This window comes from Oncorhynchus mykiss, chromosome 3 (genome assembly GCF_057628025.1).
Source record: "Oncorhynchus mykiss isolate SJ-2025 chromosome 3, ASM5762802v1, whole genome shotgun sequence".
In the NCBI taxonomy this organism is placed as follows: Eukaryota; Metazoa; Chordata; class Actinopteri; order Salmoniformes; family Salmonidae; genus Oncorhynchus; species Oncorhynchus mykiss.
The window spans coordinates 6948685-6973570 of NC_143024.1; the positions used below are offsets into that span (position 1 = coordinate 6948685).

General features: G+C 44.4%; 1 protein-coding gene across 1 annotated transcript; it reads right to left on the reverse strand.

Annotated features, from left to right (window-relative positions):
• Nucleotides 1-11643: 11643 nt before the first annotated feature.
• LOC149984292 (neurensin-1-like) lies at nt 11644-24645 on the reverse strand. Its single transcript, XM_090230622.1, has 3 exons — nt 24421-24645; nt 20901-21171; nt 11644-19545 (listed from the first exon to the last, which is right to left on the reverse strand). The coding sequence occupies exons 2-3, from the start codon at nt 21084-21086 to the stop codon at nt 19147-19149; spliced, it is 585 nt and encodes a 194-aa protein (XP_090086748.1). The 5' UTR covers nt 21087-21171; nt 24421-24645; the 3' UTR covers nt 11644-19146.
• Between the last annotated feature and the right edge of the window lie 241 nt (nt 24646-24886).

The window sequence follows — 24886 nt, forward strand, 5'->3', positions numbered from 1 at the left end:
AGCAATAAGAACTAAACAAGACAATACTGTACATGTGTCTGTTTCTGCAACGCTGTACCACATCGTGGTGCGTCACCCTGTAAAAGATAATCTGTTCTCTGAAACCGTCTCGTAAACAGAAATTGAATAAACTGAAACTAATAAAAAAAATATGAGTATGTATTGAAATTATTTATAATTGACAAATAACACAAGTTCACCTTTGAACCTTCGTACTGCAGTGGGCTAAATCCGGGTCACACAGAGTGGTTCTGGGTAGTCTTAAACAAATCTACTTTGAAACAAAAGTATAAACCTCATACACATGGTTATGGGCTTAACAATAAAATAAAACACCTTAATCTATACTGAATAAAAATTATATAACAACTTGCAACAATTTCAAAGATTTTGCTGAGTTACAATTCATATAAGGAAATCAGTCAACTGAATTAAATTCATTAGACCCTAATCTATGGATTTCACATGACTCAGCAGGGACACAGCCATGTGTGGGTCTGGGAGGGCAGGCTCAGCCAATCATAATGTGTTTTTCCCCTCAAAAGGGCTTTCTTACAGACAGATATACTCCTCAGCACCAAAAAAAGTGTTATATTTGAGATTCTTCAAAGTAGCCACCCTTTGCCTTGATGACATGTTTGCACATTCTTGGCATTCTCTCAACCAGATTCACCTGGAATGCTTTTCCAACAGTCTTGAAGTAGTTCCCACATATGTTGAGCACTTGTTGGCTGCTTTTCCTTCACTCTGTGGTCCAACTCATCCCAAACCATCTCAATTGGGTTGAGGTCGGGTGATTGTGGAGGCCAGGTCATCTGATGCAGCACTCAATCACTCTCCTTCTTGGTCAAATAGCCCTTACACCGCCTGGAGGTGTGTTGGGTCATTGTCCTGTTGAAAAACAAATGGTAGTCCCACTAAGCCCAAACCAGTAGGGATGACGTATTGCTGCATAATGCTGTGGTAGCCATGCTGGTTAAGTGTGCCTTGAATTCTAAATAAATCACTGACAGTGTCACCAACAAAGCACCCCCACACCATCACACATCCTCCTCCATGCTTCATGGTGGGAACCACACATGCGGAGATCATCCGTTCACCTACTCTGCGTCTCACAACGGAACCAAAAATCTCAAATTTGGACTCATCAGACCAAAGGACAGATATCCACCGGTCTAATGTCCATTGCTCGTGTTTCTTTGCCCAAGCAAGTCTCTTCTTATTATTGGTGTCCTTTAGTAGTGGTTTCTTTGCAGCAATTCGACCATTAAGGCCTGATTCACGCAGTCTCCTCTTAACAGTTGATGTTGAGATGTGTCTGTTACTTGAACTCTGTGAAGCATTTATTTGGGTTGCAATTTCTGAGTCTGGTAACTCTAATAAACTTATCCTATGCAGCAGAGGTAATTCTGAGTCTTCCTTTCCTGTGGCGGTCCTCATGAGAGCCAGTTTCATCATAGAGTTGGATGGTTTTTGCGACTGCACTTGAAGAAACTTTAAAAGTTCTTGAAATTGTCCGCATTGACTGACCTTCATGTCTTAAAGTAATGATGGACTGTCGTTTCTCTTTGCTTATTTGAGCTGTTCTTGCCATATTATGGACTTGGTCTTTTACCAAATAGGGCTATATTCTGTATACCACCCCTACCTTGTCACAACACAACTGATTGGCTCAAATGCATTAAGAAGGAAAGAAATTCCACAAATGAACTTTTAACATGGTTGAAATGCATTCCAGGTGACTACCTCATGAAGCTGGTTGAGAGAATCCCAAGCGTGTGCAAAGCTGTCATCAAAGGGTGGCTACTTTGAAAAATCTCAAATATAAAATATATTTGGATTTGTTTAACACTTTTTTTTGGTTACTACATGATTCCATATGTGATATTTCATAGTTTTGATGTCTTCACTGTTATTCTACAATGTAGAAAATAGTAAAAATAAAGAAAAACCCTGGAATGAGTAGGTGTGTCCACGTTTTTGACTGGTACTGTATATATATTTTTGTTCAGAGTCTATATATATTTCAGTTCAGTATATATATTTTTGTTCAGTATATACAGTTGAAGTCGGAAGTTTACATACACTTAGTGTCACGTTCTGACCTCTATTTCTGTTGTTTTGTATTTATTTAGTATGGTCAGGGCGTGAGTTGGGTGGGCAGTCTATGTTTGTTTTTCTATGTTTTGGGGCATTTCTATGTTTTCGGACTAGTATGGTTCTCAATCAGAGGCAGGTGTCATTAGTTGTCTCTGATTGAGAATCATACTTAGGTAGCCTGGGTTTCACTGTGTGTTTGTGGGTGATTGTTCCTGTCACTGTGTTTGTCGTCACAGGATAGGACTGTTTTGCGTTCTCACATTTCTTGTTTTCGTTAGTTTGTTCATGTGTAGTGATTTATTAAAATATGAACAACCACCACGCTGCGCTTTGGTCCGCTTCTCTTCCTCCTACAGACGAACGCCGTTACAGAATCACCCACCACAACAGGACCAAGCAGCGTGTCAACAGGCAGGAGCAGCAGGAGAAGCAACAGCGGCTGCAGGAGATACGTAGTAAGGAATTCTGGACATGGGAGGAAATCCTCGACGGGAGAGGACCCTGGGCTAAGCCAGGAGAATATTGCCGCCCCAAGGCCGAGCTGGAGGCAGCAAAAGCAGAGAGGCGGCATTCTGAGAAGCAAGCACGGCGGCGCGGACGGAAGCCCGAGAGTCACCCCCAAAAATTTCTTGGGGGGGGGCACAGGGGGAGTGTGGCAGAGTCAGGAGTCAGACCTGAGCCAACTCCCCCCGTTTATCGTGAGGAGCCAAGGAGGAGCTCAGAACCAGAGCTGGTGTTGGAGGTGAGCGAAGCAGAGACTGTGAAGGAGTTAATGGGGAAATTGGAGGAGAGTGATATGAGGGACTTGCTGGTTTGGTGCATGAGGCACGACATTCGCCCGACGGAGCGTGTCAGGGATTTAATGGCACCGGGGTCAGCTCTCCATACTCATCCTGAGGTGCGTGCGAGGGGTCTGGTGAAGACTGTGCCAGCCTCACGCACCAGGCCTCCTGTGCATCTCCCTAGCCTTGCACGTCCTGTGCCATCTCAGCACTACAGTGCTCCTAGCAGTGCTAACTGTGGCGGGCGTGGTGCTGGTCAGGCACCGTGTTATGCAGTTGTGCGCACGGTGTCCCCAGTACGCGTGCTTAGCCCGGTGCGCTACATCCCAGCTCCCCACATCTGCCGGGCTAGGGTGAAGATCCAGCCAGGGCGGTTGGTGCCAGCCCTGCTCTCAAGATCTCCAGTACGCCTTCACGGTCCGGTCTATCCGTCACCACCTCCACGCACCAGCCCTCCGGTGGCAGCCCCCCGTACCAGGCTGTCTCTCCGGCCCATCCTTACAGGGGCTTCCTCCTGTCCAGCGCTGCCGGAGTCTCCCGCCTGTCCGGCGCCTCTGCCGGAGTCTCCCGCCTGTCCGGCGCCTCTGCCGGAGTCTCCCACCTGTCCGGCGCCTCTGCCGGAGTCTCCCGCCTGTCCGGCGCCTCTGCCGGAGCCTCCCGCCTGTCCGGCGCCTCTGCCGGAGCCTCCCGCCTGTCCGGCGCCTATGCCGGAGCCTCCCGCCTGTCCGGCGCCGCTGCCGGAGCCTCCCGCCTGTCCGGCGCCGCTGCCGGAGTCTCCCGCCTCTCCGGCGCTACCAGGGCCTTCCTCTTCTCCAGCGTTGCCGGAGCTTCCCGTCTGCCCAGCGCCAGCTGAGCTTCCCGTCTGCCCAGCGCCAGCTGAGCTTCCCGTCTGCCCAGCGCCAGCTGAGCTTCCCGTCTGCCCAGCGCCAGCTGAGCTTCCCGTCTGCCCAGCACCAGCTGAGCCTCCCGTCTGCCCAGCGCCGCCAACGCCGCCCGTCTGCCCAGCGGCGCCAGCGCCGTCCGTCTGCCCAGCGCCGTCCGTCTGCCCAGCACCAGCTGAGCTTCCCGTCTGCCCAGCGCCGCCAGCGCCGTCCGTCTGCCCAGCGCCGCCAACGCCGCCCGTCTGCCCAGCGCCGCCAGTGCCGCCCGTCTGCCAGGAGCCGCCAGTGCCGCCCGTCAGCCAGGGGCCGCCAGTGCCGCCCGTCAGCCAGGGGCCGCCAGTGCCGCCCGTCAGCCAGGGGCCGCCAGTGCCGCCAGTCAGCCAGGGGCCGCCAGTGCCGCCAGTCAGCCAGGGGCCGCCAGTGCCGCCAGTCAGCCAGGGGCCGCCAGTAAGCCAGGGGCCGCCAGTAAGCCAGGGGCCGCCAGTGCCGCCAGTCAGCCAGGGGCCGCCAGTAAGCCAGGGGCCGCCAGTGCTGTCAGTCAGCCAGGGGCCGCCCGAGCAGCTGCCCCTCTGTCCAGAGCAGCTGTCGCCCCTCTGTCCCAAGCTGCTGCCGCCCATCTGTCCCGAGCAGCTGTCCCTCTGTCCCGAGCAGCTGTCCCTCGGTCCCGAGCTGCTATCGCCCCTCTGTCCCGAGCTGCTATCGCCCCTCTGTCCCGAGCAGTTGTCCCTCTGTCCCGAGCAGTTGTCCCTCTGTCCCGAGCAGCTGCTTCACCTCTGTCCCGAGCTGCCCCTCTGTCCCGAGCAGCCCCTCTGTCCAGTGGGGTCATTGAGAGGGGTGGCCATGGTGAGTAAGCCAGGGAGGCGGACAATAAGGCGGACTAAGACAATGGTGAAGTGGGGTCCGCGTCCCGCGCCAGAGCCGCCACCGCGGACAGACGCCCACCCAGACCCTCCCCTATAGGTCAAGGTTTTGCGGCCGGAGTCCGCACCTTTGGGGGGGGGTACTGTCACGTTCTGACCTCTATTTCTGTTGTTTTGTATTTATTTAGTATGGTCAGGGCGTGAGTTGGGTGGGCAGTCTATGTTTGTTTTTCTATGTTTTGGGGCATTTCTATGTTTTCGGACTAGTATGGTTCTCAATCAGAGGCAGGTGTCATTAGTTGTCTCTGATTGAGAATCATACTTAGGTAGCCTGGGTTTCACTGTGTGTTTGTGGGTGATTGTTCCTGTCACTGTGTTTGTCGTCACAGGATAGGACTGTTTTGCGTTCTCACATTTCTTGTTTTCGTTAGTTTGTTCATGTGTAGTGATTTATTAAAATATGAACAACCACCACGCTGCGCTTTGGTCCGCTTCTCTTCCTCCTACAGACGAACGCCGTTACACTTAGGTTGGAGTTATTAAAATTAGTTTTTCAACCACTCCACAAATTTCTTGTTAATTAACAAACTATAGTTTTGGAAAGTTGGTTAAGACATCTACTTTGTGCGTCATTTTTCCAATAATTGTTTACAGACAGATTCATTCACTGTATCACAATTCCAGTGGGTCAGAAGTTTACATACACTAACTTGACAGTGCCTTTAAACAGCTTGGAAAATTACAGAAAATGATGTCATGGCTTTAGAAGCTTCTGATAGGCTAATTGACATCATTTGAGTCAATTGGAGGTGTACCTGTGGATGTATGTCAAGGCCTACCTTCAAACTCAGTGCCTCTTTGCTTGACATCATGGGAAAATCAAAAGAACTCAGCCCCGACTTCAGACAATTTTTATAAACCTCCACAAGTCTGATTCATCCTTGGGAGCAATTTCCAAATGCCTGAAGGTACCATGTTCATCTGTACAAACAATAGTACTCAAGTATAAACACCATGGGACCACGCAGCCGTCATAGCGCTCAGGAAGGAGACGCGTTCTGTCTCCTAGAGATGAACGTACTTTGGTGCGTTGTGGTAGCAGGCTGATCCAATCACTCACCATGTTTTTTTTTTCCTGGTGGAGAGAGACATGTCTGGATAAACAACATTATTGTAAAAGCCTAGTCACAGAGAATCCTCACATCTCCCCACAATTCTACACTCTTCCTCCCAGCTTCCCACTCCATAAACAGCCTGTTAATTCACCAGGGACAGAAGACCTCAGTGGGCAGCCAGTCAGTGAGACCATGCGGTGTATCTCCTGATGTATAGCCTCTGTTACTGTGACATGCTGAACTGACTGTACTAGAGACTGGTGCTGGAACTACAATAGTATGCTGCAATGATGTAATAATGTAATAATGTAATGCTGTAATAATGTATTGCTGTAGTAATGTAATGTATTATTGTAATCATGTATTGCAGTAATAATGTAATAATGTAATAATGTAATGCTGTAATAATGTAATGCTGTAATAATGTAATGCTGTAATAATGTATTGCTGTAATCATGTAATGCTGTAATCATGTAATGCTGTAATAATGTATTGTAATCATGTAATGCTGTAATAATGTATTGCTGTAATAATGTATTGCTGTAATAATGTATTGCTGTAATAATGTAATGGTGTAATAATGTAATGTTGCAATAATGTATTGCTGTAATAATGTATTGCTGTAATAATGTAATGTTGTAATAATGTAATAATGTAATGCTGTAATCATGTAATGCTGTAATAATGTAATGCTGTAATCATGTAATGCTGTAATAATGTATTGTAATAATGTAATGCTGTAATAATGTATTGGTGTAATAATGTAATGTTGTAATAATGTAATAATGTAATGCTGTAATCATGTAATGCTGTAATAATGTATTGCTGTAATAATGTAATGTTGTAATAATGTAATAATGTAATGCTGTAATCATGTAATGCTGTAATAATGTAATGTTGTAATAATGTAATGTTGTAATAATGTAATAATGTAATGCTATAATAATGTAATGTTGTAATAATGTAATAATGTATTGCAGTAATAATGTACTGCTGTAATAATGTATTGCTGTAATAATGTAATGGTGTAATAATGTAATGTTGTAATAATGTATTGCTGTAATAATGTAATGCTATAATAATGTAATGTTGTAATAATGTAATAATGTAATGTTGTAATAATGTAATAATGTAATGCTGTATTAATGTATTGCTGTAATAATGTATTGCTGTAATAGTGTAATAATGTAATGCTGTAATAATGTAATAATGTAATGCTGTAATAATGGTGTGATGTAATAATGTAATTCTGTAATAATGTAATGCTGTAATAATGTAATAATGTAATGCTGTAATGTTGTAATAATGTAATGCTGTAATAATGTATTGCTGTAATAATGTAATGCTGTAATAATGTAATGTTGTAATAATGTAATAATGTAATGCTGTAATAATGTAATGCTGTAATAAGGTATTGCTGTAATAATGTATTGCTGTAATAATGTAATGCTGTAATCATGTAATGCTGTAATAGTATGCTGTTGTTATGGGATTTTTATGAATAATGACTAAATTATATATACATTTAGCTTAGAATTATAACTAAACAGAATACTACTCTGTTACTGTATGAATGTATGAATCTTATTATAATCATAACACTGAATATAATGTGCGTAGTTTTACTCAAGAATTAGAACAAGGACTTTCTGTTCCTTGTTAGAAACGAATGGAGCTATCGTCAGACCGGCTGGAATGCTGTGTTCCTTACTGGACATTCTGTCTCTACCCAGGGAGGGGAGAGACCTTGGGCTTGTAGTAGATTGTTTAACAGGTGGCAGACAATGTGAGAAGGCTTGTGAACTATATTGCCATTGTATCTGAGAGGAGGGACATTTGTGACGAAATGTGAGGTATATAAACCAATGTACATGGGATTATGGCCAGAGCTCTCGGGAATAAACGCTATTGATTAATATTGAAACTGATCTTTGTCTATTTTATGCAAATAAGAACCTTACAAATTCTTAGAAACAGAATGTTTTGCTCTGTTATAATTGAATTGATTAATGAACAGGTAGGAATTGAATTCCTCTTACAGCTGTAATAATGTATTGCTGTAATAATGTATTGCTGTAATAATGTATTGCTGTAATAATGTATTGCTGTAATAATGTATTGCTGTAATAATGTATTAATGTAATGTAATGATGTAATAATGTAATGTTGTAATAATGTAATGTTGTAATAATGTAATGTTGTAATAATGTAATGCTGTAATAATGTATTGCTGTAATAATGTAATGATGTAATAGTGTAATAATGTAATGCTGTAATAATGTATTGCTGTTATAATGTAATGATGTAATGATGTAATAATGTAATGATGTAATAATGTAATGTTGTAATAATGTAATGATGTAATAGTGTATTGCTGTAATAATGTAATGCTGTAATAATGTATTGCTGTTATAATGTAATGATGTAATAGTGTAATAATGTAATGCTGTAATAATGTAATGCTGTAATAATGTATTGCTGTTATAATGTAATGATGTAATGATGTAATGATGTAATGATGTAATAATGTATTGTTGTAATAATGTAATGATGTAATAATGTAATGATGTAATAATGTATTGCTGTAATAGTGTAATGTTGTAATAATGTAATGATGTAATAACGTAATGCTGTAATAATGTATTGCTGTAATAGTGTAATGTTGTAATAGTGTAATGCTGTTATAATGTAATGCTGTAATAATGTAATAATGTAATGATGTAATAATGTAATGCTGTAATAATGTATTGCTGTAATAATGTATTGTTGTAATAATGTAATGATGTAATAATGTAATGCTGTAATAATGTATTGCTGTAATAGTGTAATGTTGTAATAATGTAATGATGTAATAATGTAATGATGTAATAATGTAATGCTGTAATAGTGTAATGTTGTAATAGTGTAATGCTGTAATAATGTAATACTGTAATGATGTAATGCTGTAATAATGTAATGCTGTAAAGTAATGCTGTAATAATGTAATGATGTAATAATGTATTAATGTAATGTAATGCTGTAATAATTTAACTCTGTAATAGTTACCTGTAATGATTCTGCAGTGAATGATGTGTGGGAGTAGTAAGGAACGGGGACTGCTGCTGGTAAAGAAATAGCACTGGGAGGAAGTGAATTAATGAATGAAGTCATCAGCTCAGTACCGGAAGGAAGTCAGAAGAAGTGAGCAGAGACACAGTGATGTGAAGAACATCATTACAGTTGCTTCCTCTCTGTGATGTCAGGGACGTTGACCTACATTATGGATGAGCTGTATGTCTCTCTGTGATGTCAGGGACGTTGACCTACATTATGGATGAGCTGTATGCCTCTCTGTGATGTCAGGGAGGAACGTCGGCCTACATTATCGATGAGCTGTATGCCACAGCTTTGAAGAGTAGCTGTGGTGAGTTTGTGTGGTATGAATTTGTGAATAAATGTTGATGTTATGAATGGAAGGTCTGTAATGAGTTATTACACGATGTTATGGATGGAAGGTCTGTGTAAGGAGTGTCATGACGTTGGCCTGCTGGGGGAGGTTTATGACCTCCATAAATACATTTCCCCTTTTCTCTCTCTCTACTTTATAGAGTTGACTCTTGGGAAGCCTTTTGTTATCATAGAGAGAGAGAGAGAGTCTGGTGACATTAAAAGGTGGGAAACGGAACCATATTTCTGTAATCCAACCAGTTGAAAATATGCGTTGGTACTTAATGAATATGATGTCAGATCAGTTGTTGTCTGAGACATTACTACTAATGATAGTATGACATAAACAGTATCTGGGAAAGTCTACACATTCTAGTTATCAGATTCACATGGAATTGTTGTGCAACTTAAATGTTTAAATATGAAACTATTTGTGAAAAGATGAAATGTAATTTTAGCTTCTTAATGAGAGAACAGTTTGTCATAAGAGTAAACTCTGCTCACTCAGAGGCCCCGCCCAAGAGAACAGACATTGGTTGTAAACTTTGAAACACGCCCTTCTCTTCACCACGATATAAACCCGTTGACGAAAATCCAACTTTGTGTTCCAAGGATGAGAGGACGACGGTCCCCACGTTGAAAGGGCTAAGATAATAACCTAACGAAATTAGCATCGAATTTAAACGTGAAGATGTCGATCGACACGCCGAAAGGATGAATTTTGACTATACCAGTTAGTATATAGCATGAGATTAAAGTATGGCAACTTGGTATGAACTTTGAACTCTTATTCACTAAAGAAGTGATACCTCCTAGCCGATTGAGTTAGCGTGGGCTATGAAAGGACGAACAACATATTTGTTCTACCACACGACGACGGTACTGCCAAGTATCCGTTCTACCACAAGAGATCCATGACAGACAACTCGGCCTCTATCTACAACCAATCTACCGAAGTGCAGCTCAGAGTAAATATTTATTGCATTTTCCTTTTTCAAATGGCCGGTTATTTAGAATGCATAAGATACTGTATTTACGATAGAATCGCTGCCTACGGCCCGGCCCGATAGAGACAAAACCTTTGTGTTCCTCAGTCTTCCCGCTCTTTCATTCAAAACCCAACCCCCTTTCTTTGTGTAACCAGCCGTCATACATGTTCCGTCCACTAGGGACGGTTTCCTTTATGACATCATTTGTAATCAATGTATGATCCATTCTGTGTAGATGGAATTCTGTGTGATTATTTAGGTATTTAGTAAATAAATAATTTAATCACATTTTGTATTGCTGATTCAACTTGTTTCGTGAAGATAAACCAAGAATGTACAACTTTCAGATGAGACTGAATAAGGTGACGATTAAATATTGACTGCTATTGAGGTAAAAGAGTACCAGGTCTTTAAAGAGTTTATTCGGAAGATAACAGCTCTATAAATATTCTTTCGTGGTGCCCCGACTCTCTAGTTAATTACATTTACATGATTAGCTCAATCAGGTAATATTAATTACAGAGAAATTATTTGATAGAATAGCATGTCATATCACTCAATCCGGCATAGCCAAAGACACGACATGAGTTATTATATGATGGTATGGATGGAAGGTCTGTGTAATGAGTTACATGACCCAACATCTGAAAATAAAATGTCTAAAATGTGCTTTTGATTCCTCATGGATTGATTACCGTAAGAGACAGCTTTCAGCAGCCCCTCTCCCCCGTCCTATCTGCAGTCGCATAGGTTGGGAATGAGACAGAGAGAGTCACACACAGCCTAGAGAAACCATTGACCTGGTGAGTCATCAAACGCTGTGAGCGTCCTCGAGTTCTATTTCTAGGAGCACCGTTTATAGCCTCTGTCCCCATCCCTCGCGCCTCTCTCTCCCACCAGCCTCTCTCTCCCTCGCGCCTCTCTCTCCCACCAGCCTCTCTCTCCCTCACGCCTCTCTCTCCCACCAGCCTCTCTCTCCCACCAGCCTCTCTCTCCCACCAGCCTCTCTCTCCCACCAGCCTCTCTCTCCCACCAGCCTCTCTCTCCCTCGCGCCTCTCTCTCCCACCAGCCTCTCTCTCCCTCGCGCCTCTCTCCCTGGCACCTCTCTCTCCCACCAGCCTCTCTCTCCCTCGCGCCTCTCCCCCTGGCGCCTCTCTCTCCCTCGCGCCTCTCTCCCACCAGCCTCTCTCTCCCTCGCGCCTCTCTCTCCCTCGCGCCTCCCTCTCCCTCGCGCCTCTCTCTCCCTCGCGCCTCTCTCTCCCTCGCGCCTCTCTCTCCTCTTCAAGTTGCTTGAAATAACAAGGTCATGTCTCTACTTCCCTTCAGAAGTCCTCTTCCTGTGTCTTTACAGGATGTTGATAATAGCAGATGTTATGTAAGACAATAACTATACATTACGATAATTACGATAATAAAGAGCTTAAGGACAGAAAATGGCGGACAGAGATGAGACAGTTGATCAGAAAAACAGAATCGTCACCAGGAGTAAGCTGATGATAATTCCAAGTTGTTTTTATTATGTTATATGAAAAATAGACATGTAATATATAGGACAGAGTTATCTTTGCTCGTTCCTTCTTTCTCTGACCCGGTAGAATCCATTTGAGAACAAATATGCCCTTAGCTTTAACACAACTATTCATCTGTCATATTTTGGAACAGGGTTTTTTTTAAAGTTTTTTTAAATACAGGTTTTCAATTTACTCCATTAACAAGTAATTATAAATGTATTCACAACATGGCACTATATGGAAACAACAAGCCAAACTGACCACTCAGAAGTGACTGGCATAATCACTGTTACATGTATCTTTAGTTAGCTAGTGATGTTATTCTCATTGGTTTTGTTTTGTAGCTTTATCTCACACCCGATGACTTGTCTTCTATAGATGGACATGTTGGTTACCTCGGTTACGGGTCAGTGGAGGCTGGTGTGTGGAGATGTAGTTAAGGACAGGCTCGTCGTCACGCGTTTTCACACCGCTCCGTTTTATCCCGTTCCAGCCGTTAACAACGTGAGCCCGTCCTCCGATATCTCCCGCTGCCACCAGCCTCCAGTGCTCCAGGTGAGGTGTCGTCGTTAGCTACAGGCGATCTCTTGTTTTGTCTGTTCTCACACCTGGTCTGTGTGTTGCGTCTAGTACAGGACGAGTTTGGATGATGTCATCTCTCACAGGGGTCAGGGGTCAGGGGTCAGTTTGAATGTGAAAGGTCAGTTCATCAGATCACACACTATGATACTTGGTTTTTTCACAAACATGAAAATCGAAGCTGATATATTCATTTGAAGAGAAATTGATCCAAAAGGTTAAAGAAAACTGCAACACAGAATCTTCAGCTCTATCAACTTGTTATGTCCCAGATCACCTGGGGCTTCTCCTACAAACAAAACGTAGCAGCTTTTAGTCTCCATTCTATCCCTGCTACGGGAATAACTAGAGCTCCGTTGTGTCTGAACCGACAGAACAGTCGTCTAGAGTAATGTGATGTATGTCCCGTGTCTGGTGCATCTGATGTCCTCAGCAGCCCAGTGTCTTTATCACCCTGCCTTGTTAGTCTATAGATTCTAGGTTGTGATTTATAACAACTGTCTATAGATTCTATGTTGTGATTTAAAACAACTGTCTATAGATTCTATGTTGTGATTTAAAACAACTGTCTATAGATTCTATGTTGTGATTTAAAACAACTGTCTATAGATTCTATGTTGTGATTTATAACAACTGTCTATAGATTCTATGTTGTGATTTACAACAACATGACACACGGTGTGAAGCCAAGTGAGGTAGTGACAGAGCAGATTTTAAATATAATATTTCTCCCTTAGAGACGTTTCAACTGTTTGATTAAACCTAAACCTATATATTCTACCTCATCTAGGAACTGAGGAGGATTCAGTTTGTTGTTTATTTTGTACGCAAATAAAACAACAACACAACCACAGTAGCAATCCCCGTTGGTATTGCACCACTGTGGAGCACACATCCTCTGTGTTAAAGGCTTTTTCTCCCTCTGTTAGCGCTTCCTGTCCGCTGTTACAATGAGCTGTGTTACTTTGAACGGAGTAGGAAATGAACATCAAATCACAAGCTAGTTACACCACAGCTGCTGTTAGTTACACCACAGCTGCTGTTAGTTACACCACAGCTGCTACTAGTTACACCACAGCTGCTGATAGTTACACCACAGCTGCTGTTAGTTATACCACAGCTGCTGTTAGTTATACCACAGCTGCTGTTAGTTACACCACAGCTACTGTTAGTTACACCACAGCTGCTGTTAGTTACACCACAGCTGCTGTTAGTTACACCACAGCTGCTGTTAGTTACACCACAGCTACTGTTAGTTATACCACAGCTGCTGTTAGTTATACCACAGCTACTGTTAGTTACACCACAGCTGCTGTTAGTTATACCACAGCTGTTAGTTATACCACAGCTGCTGTTAGTTACACCACAGCTACTGTTAGTTACACCACAGCTACTGTTAGTTACACCACAGCTGCTGTTAGTTACACCACAGCTGCTGTTAGTTACACCACAGCTACTGTTAGTTACACCACAGCTGCTGTTAGTTATATCACAGCTGCTGTTAGTTACATCACAGCTACTGTTAGTTACACCACAGCTACTGTTAGTTACACCACAGCTGCTGTTAGTTACACCACAGCTGCTGTTAGTTACACCACAGCTACTGTTAGTTACACCACAGCTACTGTTAGTTACACCACAGCTACTGTTAGTTACACCACAGCTGCTGTTAGTTACACCACAGCTACTGTTAGTTACACCACAGCTGCTGTTAGTTATACCACAGCTGTTAGTTACACCACAGCTGCTGTTAGTTACACCACAGCTACTGTTAGTTACACCACAGCTGCTGTTAGTTATACCACAGCTGCTGTTAGTTACACCACAGCTACGGTTAGTTACACCACAGCTGCTGTTAGTTATACCACAGCTGTTAGTTACACCACAGCTGCTGTTAGTTACACCACAGCTACTGTTAGTTACACCACAGCTGCTGTTAGTTACACCACAGCTACTGTTAGTTACATCACAGCTACTGTTAGTTATACCACAACTGCTGTTAGTTACACCACAGCTACTGTTAGTTACACCACAGCTGCAACTAGTTACACCACAGCTGCTGTTAGTTACACCAAAGCTGCTGTTAGTTACACCACAGCTGCTGTTAGTTACACCACAGCTGTTAGTTATACCACAGCTACTGCTAGTTACACCACAGCTGCTGCTAGTTACACCACAGCTAGTTACACCAAAGCTGCTGCTAGTTATACCACAACTGCTGTTAGTTACACCACAGCTGCTGTTAGTTATACCACAGCTGTTAGTTACACCACAGCTACTGTTAGTTACACCACAGCAGCTGTTAGTTATACCACAGCTGTTAGTTACACCACATCTGCTGTTAGTTATACCACAGCTGTTAGTTACACCACAGCTACTGTTAGTTACACCACAGCTACTGTTAGTTATACAACAACTGCTGTTAGTTACACCACAGCTGCTGTTAGTTATACCACAACTGCTGTTAGTTACACCACAGCTGCTGTTAGTTACACCACAGCTGCTGTTAGTTACACCACAGCTACTGTTAGTTACACCACAGCTGCTGTTAGTTATACCACAACTGCTGTTAGTTATACCACAACTGCTGTTAGTTATACCACAGCTGTTAGTTACACCACAGCTGCTGTTAGTTACACCACAGCTACTGTTAGTTACACCACAGCTGCTGTTAGTTATACCACAACTGCTGTTAGTTACACCACAGCTGCTTTTAGTTACACGACAGCTGCTGTTAGTTACACCACAACTGCTGTTAGTTACACCACAGCTACTGTTAGTTATACAACAACTGCTGTTAGTTACACGACAGCTGCTGTTAGTTATACCACAGCTGTTAGTTACACCACAGCTACTGTTAGTTACACCACAACTGCTGTTAGTTACACCACAGCTACTGTTAGTTACACCACAACTGCTGTTAGTTACACCACAGCTGCTGTTAGTTATACCACAGCTGCTGTTAGTTACACCACAGCTGCTGTTAGTTATACCACAGCTGCTGTTAGTTACACCACAGCTGCTGTTAGTTATACCACAGCTGCTGTTAGTTACACCACAGCTGCTGTTAGTTACACCACAGCTGCTGTTAGTTATACCACAACTGCTGTTAGTTATACCACAACTGCTGTTAATTACACCACAGCTGCTGTTAGTTATACCACAGCTGCTGTTAGTTACACCACAGCTGCTGTTAGTTACACCACAGCTACTGTTAGTTACACCACAGCTACTGTTAGTTATACCACAGCTGCTGTTAGTTACACCACAGCTGTTAGTTATACCACAGCTACTGTTAGTTACACCACAGCTACGGTTAGTTACACCACAGCTACTGTTAGTTATACCACAGCTGCTGTTAGTTACACCACAGCTGCTGTTAGTTACACCACAGCAATTATAGAACAAAAGTCGGCAGCAATTGCTTAGGCTCAATATAGATATTTTTTAGGGAAAAAGGGGTACTCCATTCTTTCAATTCTTCATTGCTGAAGATGACACTCATAAATCCAGTCAAGGTGGAAAACCTACGCTAGACAGTGACTGACTGCCACTAATAAAGAGTTAAATCAAAGGAGCTGTGTGATTACCTCTAGCCGTTAGTGGAGACAAAAGATTAAGAACACCTTACTAATATTGAGTTGCAAGACAGCCTCAATTTGTCTGGGCTCACTGACTCCACAAGGTGTCGAAAGCCTTCCACGGGGATGCTGGCCCCTTGTTAACTCCAATGCTTCCCACAGTTGTGTCAAGTTGGCTGGATGTCCTTTTGGGTGGTGGACCATTCTTGATACAGTTGAGCATGAAAAACCCAGCAGCGTTGCAGTTCTTGACACATTGAAACTGGTGCGCCTGGCACCCACTACCATACCCCGTTTAAAGGCACTTAAAGCTTTTGTCTTGCCCATTCACCCTCTGAATGGCACACATACACAATCCATGTCTCAATTGCATCAAGGCTTAAAAATCCTTCTTTAACCTGTCTCCTCCCCTTCATCTACACTGATTAAAGTGGATTTAACAACTGGCATCAGTAAGGGATCATAGCTTTCACCTGGATTCACCTGGTCAGTCTGTACCATGGAAAGAGCAGGTGTTCTTAATGTCTTATCCACTCAGGACATGTCCTCTATATTAGCGGTTAGCTACCTTTTTGTTTACTGTGCCCCAGAAGTACCCCCTCATTTGACCAGTAGGCCTACGTTCCGATGAGTCTCCCCAGAAGTACCCCCTCATTTGACCAGTAGGCCTACGTTCTGATGAGTCTCCCCAGAAGTACCCCCTCATTTGACCAGTAGGCCTACGTTCTGATGAGTCTCCCCAGAAGTACCCCCTCATTTGACCAGTAGGCCTCCGTTCTGATGAGTCTCCCCAGAAGTACCCCCTCATTTGACCAGTAGGCCTACGTTCTGATGAGTCTCCCCAGAAGTACCCCCTCATTTGACCAGTAGGCTTACGTTCTGATAAGTCTCCCCAGAAGTACCCCCTCATTTGACCAGTAGGCCTACATTCTGATGAGTCTCCCCAGAAGTACCCCCTCATTTGACCAGTAGGCCTACGTTCTGATGAGTCTCCCCAGAAGTACCCCCTCATTTGACCAGTAGGCCTACGTTCTGATGAGCCTCCCCAGAAGTACCCCCTCATTTGACCAGTAGGCCTACGTTCTGATGAGTCTCCCCAGAAGTACCCCCTCATTTGACCAGTAGGCCTCCGTTCTGATGAGTCTCCCCAGAAGTACCCCCTCATTTGACCAGTAGGCCTACGTTCTGATGAGTCTCCCCAGAAGTACCCCCTCATTTGACCAGTAGGCCTACGTTCTGATGAGTCTCCCCAGAAGTACCCCCTCATTTGACCAGTAGGCCTACGTTCTGATGAGTCTCCCCAGAAGTACCCCCTCATTTGACCAGTAGGCCTACGTTCTGATGAGTCTCCCCAGAAGTACCCCCTCATTTGACCAGTAGGCCTACGTTCTGATGAGTCTCCCCAGAAGTACCACCTCATTTGACCAGTAGGCCTACATTCTGATGAGTCTCCCCAGAATACCACCTCATTTCACCAGTAGGCCGACGTTCTGATGAGTCTCCCAAGAACCCCCTGTGGATAGGATAAGTTCCCCCTGTGGATAGGATAAGTACCCCCTGTGGATAGGACAAGTACCCCCTGTGGATATGATAAGTACCCATGTAGATAGGATAAGTACCCCTGTGGATAGGATAAGTACCCCCTGTGGATAGGATAAGTACCCCCTGTGGATAGGATAAGTAACCCCTGTGGATAGGATAAGTTCCCCCTGTGGATAGGATAAGTTCCCCCTGTGGATAGGACAAGTTCCCCCTGTGGATAGGATAAGTACCCCATGTGGATATAATAAGTACCCCCTGTGGATAGGATAAGTACCCCCTGTGGATAAGATAAGTACCCCATGTGGATAGGATAAGTACCCCCTGTGGATAGGATAAGTACCCGTGTGGATAGGATAAGTACCCCCTGTGGATATAATGAGTACCCCATGTGGATAGGATAAATACCCCATGTGGATAGGATAAATACCCCCTGTGGATAGGATAAATACCCCATGTGGACAGGATAAGTACCCCATGTGGATAGAATAAGTACCCCATGTGGATAGGATAAGTACCCCTGTGGATAGGATAAGTACCCCATGTAGATAGGATAAGTACCCCTGTGGATAGGATAAATACCCCATGTGGACAGGATAAGTACCCCATGTGGATAGGATAAGTACCCCATGTGGATAGGACAAGTACCCCATGTGGATATGATAAGTACCCCATGTGGATAGGATAAGTACCCCATGTGGATATGATAAGTACCCCTGTGGATAGGATAAATACCCCATGTGGATAGGATAAGTACCCCATGTGGATATGATAAGTACCCCATGCGGATAGGATAAGTACCCCATGTGGATAGGATAAGTACCCCATGTGGATAGGATAAGTACCCCATGTGGATATGATAAGTACCCCATGCGGATAGGATAAGTACCCCATGTGGATAGGATAAGTACCCCATGTGGATATGATAAGTACCCCATGCGGATAGGATAAGTACCCCATGTGGATAGGATAAGTACCCCATGTTGATAGGATAAGTTCCCCATGTGGATATGATAAGTACCCCATGTGGATAGGATAAGTACCCCATGTGAATAGGATAAGTACCCCATGTGGATAGGATAAGTACTCCATGTGGATATGATAAGTACCCCATGTGGATAGGATAAGTACCCCATGTGGATATGATAAGTACCCCATGTGGATAGGATAAGTACCCCATGTGGATAGGATAAGTACCCCATGTGGATAGGATAAGTACCCCATGTTGATAGGATAAGTTCCCCATGTGGATATGATAAGTACCCCAGGAGGAGCTGTGTGAAACCTCCTGCAGCCTTAATTACACAACGTTACATGAAAGGAGCTGTGTGATTCCTCCTGCAGCCTTAATTACACAGCGTTACATGAAAGGAGCTGTGTGAAACCTCCTGCAGCCTTAATTACACAACGTTACATGAAAGGAGCTGTGTGATTCCTCCTGCAGCCTTAATTACACAGCGTTACATGAAAGGAGCTGTGTGAAACCTCCTGCAGCCTTAATTACACAACGTTACATGAAAGGAGCTGTGTGATTACTCGTGCAGCCTTAATTACACAGCGTTACATGAAAGGAGCTGTGTGATTCCTCCTGCAGCCTTAATTACACAGAGCTACATGAAAGGAGCTGTGTGATTCCTCCTGCAGCCCTCAGTGTAAGTGCTGGAAACACAGGGTTTGTAAGGAGTAGTACTAAGATGACATAAGCTGACCTTTAGAAGGGTTAGGAACAAGGACACATGAACACCACTGATAATCTACCTCTCACTACTACATTGACAACTGTTATGTCTCTGAGTTGGGCTGGACACTTTGCACTTTAGACAGGGTGACAGGGATCTTACTCTCCCCCGGAGTAGGGGCTCTGGTGACGGGATGGACCGTATTCTGGATATCAACCAGCCTCTCCTTAAACTTCTGTTGCAGGTACAGCTCCTCCTTGGAGTAGCTCTTAGAGAAGGCTGAAAGGAGGAGACCTACGGCCATCAGGCTGCCACCCACGCAGAACAGAACGGCGCCCGTCAGCTTGCACACGTCCAAGGCTCGGTTGAAGAGGACAGCGTGGCTGTCCACGAAGAGGAGCTCGTCTTCCCCGAATGCTTCGATCTTAGTCGGGGTGGCGTAGCCCACCAGTAGGACAATGAGGCCTGTCACCAGAATCAGGGTTCCTAACGCTAGACAGACCTGGGGGAGGGAGAGACAGGATCAGGGTTCCTAACTCTAGACAGACCTGGGGGAGGGAGAGACAGGATCAGGGTTCCAAACACTAGACAGACCTGGGGGAGGGAGACACAGGATCAGGGTTCCTAACGCTAGACAGACCTGGGGGAGGGAGAGACAGGATCAGGGTTCCTAACACTAGATAGACCTGGGGGAGGGAGAGACAGGATCAGGGTTCCTAACACTAGACAGACCTGGGGGAGGGAGAGACAGGATCAGGGTTCCTAACACTAGACAGACCGGGGGGAGGGAGAGACAGGATCAGGGTTCCTAACACTAGACAGACCTGGGGGAGGGAGAGACAGGATCAGGGTTCCTAACGCTAGACAGACCTGGGGGAGGGAGAGACAGGATCAGGGTTCCTAACACTAGACAGACCTGGGGGAGGGAGAGACAGGATCAGGTTTCCTAACACTAGACAGACCTGGGGGAGGGAGAGACAGGATCAGGGTTCCTAATATTAGACAGACCTGGGGGAGGGAGAGACAGGATCAGGGTTCCTAACTCTAGACAGACCTGTGGGAGGGAGAGACAGGATCAGGGTTCCTAACACTAGACAGACCTGGGGGAGGGAGAGACAGGATCAGGTTTCCTAACACTAGACAGACCTGGGGGAGGGAGAGACAGGATCAGGGTTCCTAATATTAGACAGACCTGGGGGAGGGAGAGACAGGATCAGGGTTCCTAACACTAGACAGACCTGGGGGAGGGAGAGACAGGATCAGGGTTCCTAACACTAGACAGACCTGGAGGAGGGAAAGACAGGATCAGGGTTCCTAACACTAGACAGACCTGGGGGAGGGAGAGACAGGATCAGGGTTCCTAACGCTAGACAGACCTGGGGGAGGGATGGATGAGAGACAGGATTAGGGTTCAGGATCAGGGTTCAGGGTTCCTAATGCTAGACAGACCTGGGGGAGGGAGAGACAATATTAGGGTTCCTAACACTAGACAGACCTGGGGGAGGGAGAGACAGGATCAGGGTTCCTAACACTAGACAGACCTGGGGGAGGGATGGAGGAGAGACAGGATCAGGGTTCAGGGTTCCTAATGCTAGACAGACCTGGGGGAGGGAGAGACAAGATTAGGGTTCCTAACACTAGACAGACCTCGGGGAGGGAGAGACAGGATCAGGGTTCCTAACACTAGACAGACCTGGGGGAGGGAGAGACAGGACCAGGGTTCCTAACACTAGACAGACCTGAACAGGCAGATGTTTACAGTAACCTGGCTCAATACACTACCCAGACCATGTCAGGATGTTTACAGCACCATGACCCAATACCCTCCCAATATCTCTTCTCTCATATATATCATACCTTCCAGAGGACAGAGCTCCACCGACTAGGCGATCTCTGAATCTGAAAATCTTCATCGCGTTCCCAGATGGAGGCAGTACACTCCTCGTAGAACTGGTGGAGGTATGATCTGACGCCGTATCTCTGGTCGTGCTGCGTCTGTTCAGCGTAGTCTGACCCACAGATCTCAGCACAGGCTGAAGCCATCCTGACCCTTTCACCTCAGCTCTGTCTAGAGAGAGAGAGAGAGAGAGAGCACCACACTAACCTCACACACACCGGGTGCCACTGCCTGCACACAACACACACACACACACACACACACACACACACACACACACACACACACACACACACACACACACACACACACACACACACACACACACACACACAAACAGTTTTATTATGGAGAGAGATACAATGCTGAATGATCGGCCACAGTGTTGCTCCCATTTTGAATCACCCATCTGTTCCTGTTCAGGATATCAGGTTGTGTTACTGCCTGCTACCTGCAACTTGTTACCTGTTCAGGATATTAGGTTGTGTTGCTGCCTGCTACCTGTTCAGGATATTAGGTTGTGTTGCTGCCTGCTACCTGTTACCTGTTCAGGATATTAGGTTGTGTTGCTGCCTGCTACCTGTTCAGGATATTAGGTTGTGTTGCTGCCTGCTACCTGCTACCTGTTCAGGATATTAGGTTGTGTTGCTGCCTGCTACCTGCTACCTGTTCAGGATATTAGGTTGTGTTGCTGCCTGCTACCTGTTCAGGATATTAGGTTGTGTTGCTGCCTGCTACCTGTTACCTGTTCAGGATATTAGGTTGTGTTGCTGCCTGCTACCTGTTCAGGATATTAGGTTGTGTTGCTGCCTGCTACCTGTTCAGGATATTAGGTTGTGTTGCTGCCTGCTACCTGCTACCTGTTCAGGATATTAGGTTGTGTTGCTGCCTGCTACCTGTTACCTGTTCAGGATATTAGGTTGTGTTTCTACCTGCTACCTGTTACCTGCTATCTGTTCAGGATATCAGGTTGTGTTGCTGCCTGCTACCTGTTCAGGATATCAGGTTGTGTTGCTACCTGCTACCTGCTACCTGTTCAGGATATCAGGTTGTGTTGCTACCTGCTACCTGCAACCTGTTCAGGATATTAGGTTGTGTTTCTGCCTGCTGCCTTCTGCCTGCTACATGCTACCTGCTACTTGTTCAGGTTATTAGGCTGCGTTTCTGACTGCTACATGCTACCTGCTACCTGTTCAGGATATTAGGTTGTATTTTTGCCTGTTACCTGTTCAGGATATCAGGTTGTGTTTCTGCCTGCTACCTGTTACCTGTTTAGGATATTATATTGTGTTTCTACCTGCTACCTGCTACCTGTTGAGGATTTTAGGTTGTATTTCTGCCTTCTACATGCTGCCTGCTACATGCTACCTGTTCAGGATATCAGGTTGTGTTTCTGTCTGCTACCTGTTCAGGATATTAGATTGTGTTTCTACCTTCTACCTGCTATCCTGCTTGTTCAGGATATTAGGTTGCATTTCTGCCTGCTACACGCTGCCTGCTACATGCTACCTGCTATCCGCTACTTGTTCAGGTTAGTAGGTTGCGTTTCTGCCTGCTACATGCTGCCTGCTACATTTCTACCTTCTACCTGTTCAGGATATTAGGTTGTGTTTCTACCTGCTACCTGCTACTTGTTCAGGTTATTAGGTTGCGTTTCTGCCTGCTACACGCTGCCTGCTACATGCTACCTGCTATCCGCTACTTGTTCAGGTTATTAGGTTGCGTTTCTGCCTGCTACATGCTGCCTGCTACATTTCTACCTTCTACCTGTTCAGGATATTAGGTTGTGTTTCTACCTGCTACCTGCTACTTGTTCAGGTTATAAGGTTGCGTTTCTGCCTGCGACATGCTGCATGCTGCCTGCTACCTGTTCAGGGATATTAGGTTGTGTTTCTACCTGCTACCTGTTCAGGGATATTAGGTTGTTTTTCTACCTGCTATCTGCTGCCTGCTGCCTATTACTTGCTACCTGTTGCTTGCTACCTGCTGCCTGCTACCTGCTACCTTCTACCTGCTGCCTATTACCTTCTATCTGCTACCTGATATCTGCTGCCTGCTTCCTGCTGCCTGCTGCCTATTACCTTCTATCTGCTGCCTAGTAACTGCTACCTGCTGTCTGCTACCTGCTGGATGTTATGTAGACTCTCTCTGAATGAATAACACTTCTGTTGTCTATATGTAGTCAGTGTTGAAGGATGTTATGTAGACTCTCTCTGAATGAATAACACTTATGTTGTCTATATGTAGTCAGTGTTGAAGGATGTTATGTAGACTCTCTCTGAATGAATAACACTTCTGTTGTCTACATGTAGTCAGTGTGGAAGGATGTAGTTGTATTTTTTGTATTTTGTAAATGATGTGTAAGCAGGGCTTATCTGTGAAAGAGACCTTGGTCTTTAAAATAGAGGTCAAATAAAATCGAATGTGCATATGGCAAAATAATGACTTTAAATATTCAGCATTTAGTATTATGCAAAATGCTAATAATGAGATATGCAATATGTATAGTTTGTGTACTCATTGACAATCTCTGTCATACATAATAAATATGTCTCTGAAGAGCCCACAGCGTCATTTGTTCCAATCCAATGCTTTGATGAGTAATATTTAATATAAACACAAACCTATTTGTCAAGTAAACAAACACAGCAGAAACGACAAAACGTAGCCGATATAATAACCTCTGTCATACCAATTATAAGGTCACGTGGATGCCAGTGGTCAAAACACCTGATCTTGTTTTGATCATGTTCTCTCACCGATTGGAACCCAACACATTCTAGAATCTCAAATAATGAACATTTAAACCGGAACACGAAAGAAAGTAACCCGGTCAAAATGCGACCTTCTTTTATAGCTCAATGACTGCGACGACAGCGCGAGAGAGAGAGAGAGAGAGAGATATCGCTGTCCATGGTGCTGAATGTGAATCCGCTCTACCCAAGGAGGCAGAGACGTAAGACATGACGCCATACTGCTCTGACACACACGTCCTTCCGTCGTCTTGCTTTCACAGTCCCCTTGAGACATCTTTTATCTAAGATAATAGCATCAAACCATGTAATCGATTAGGCTACAAGCTGTTATCGTCAAAGTAAACGGATTTGCTTTGGATTCTAAGCCACACCAGGCGCATGCTATAGGCTAAATAAAGTTGAGATTGGGAAGTCAACTGTCTATTTACAAAACTACAAACACTATTGATCTGAGTCTGACAAAACGTCTTCTGTCTAGTTCTTTCAAAAAAATATACATAACTCGACAGTTAATCACACCCTAAATGTTGAGACAGTAGATCAAGACATTTTCTCATTTTAAATGTCACTTCCAGATGTTGAAAAGCCATACAGCTAATCATATTTCCACCACTATTATGTAATCCACAATCAGATAGCCCAGTACAGTCGTTTCCACTATAAACCCGTTTTAAAAAAAAAACGTTAAAGTGAATATCCGAATGCATTTAAGGCTGAAATATACCTGTCATAACCGGCTTGGAGAGTGATCACTCGCGGCTGTTCCTTCACTCAGGTCCCATCACTCTAGATTCTCAGCTCCGACAGTCGCCCTATCGATGATTCAGACTCACGCTGGCTTCTGCGCAGGCGTCAGATCCATGTCTTGTCGACTTGCCCAATAGAGGATAACAGTATAATGGCGTCATTTTTGTAGGCACTAACTCCGCCATGGTTCGTTGGACAAAGTATATGGGAAATACGTTTTTTATTAATAAATGATAAACGCTGAAACTAAAGGTATGTGGTAAACACAGACGTAGGGGATCTGATGTGTTTTGTTCGGTGAGACAGTTTTCGTCAGTTTTCGTCAGTTTTCGTCAGTTTTTGTGAATTTTGAACCGTTTATGTAATACAAAAAACAACAACACATAAACGACATATAGGCTTCATAATTCATAAAGGTCATGTTAGTTGACTGACATTACCTC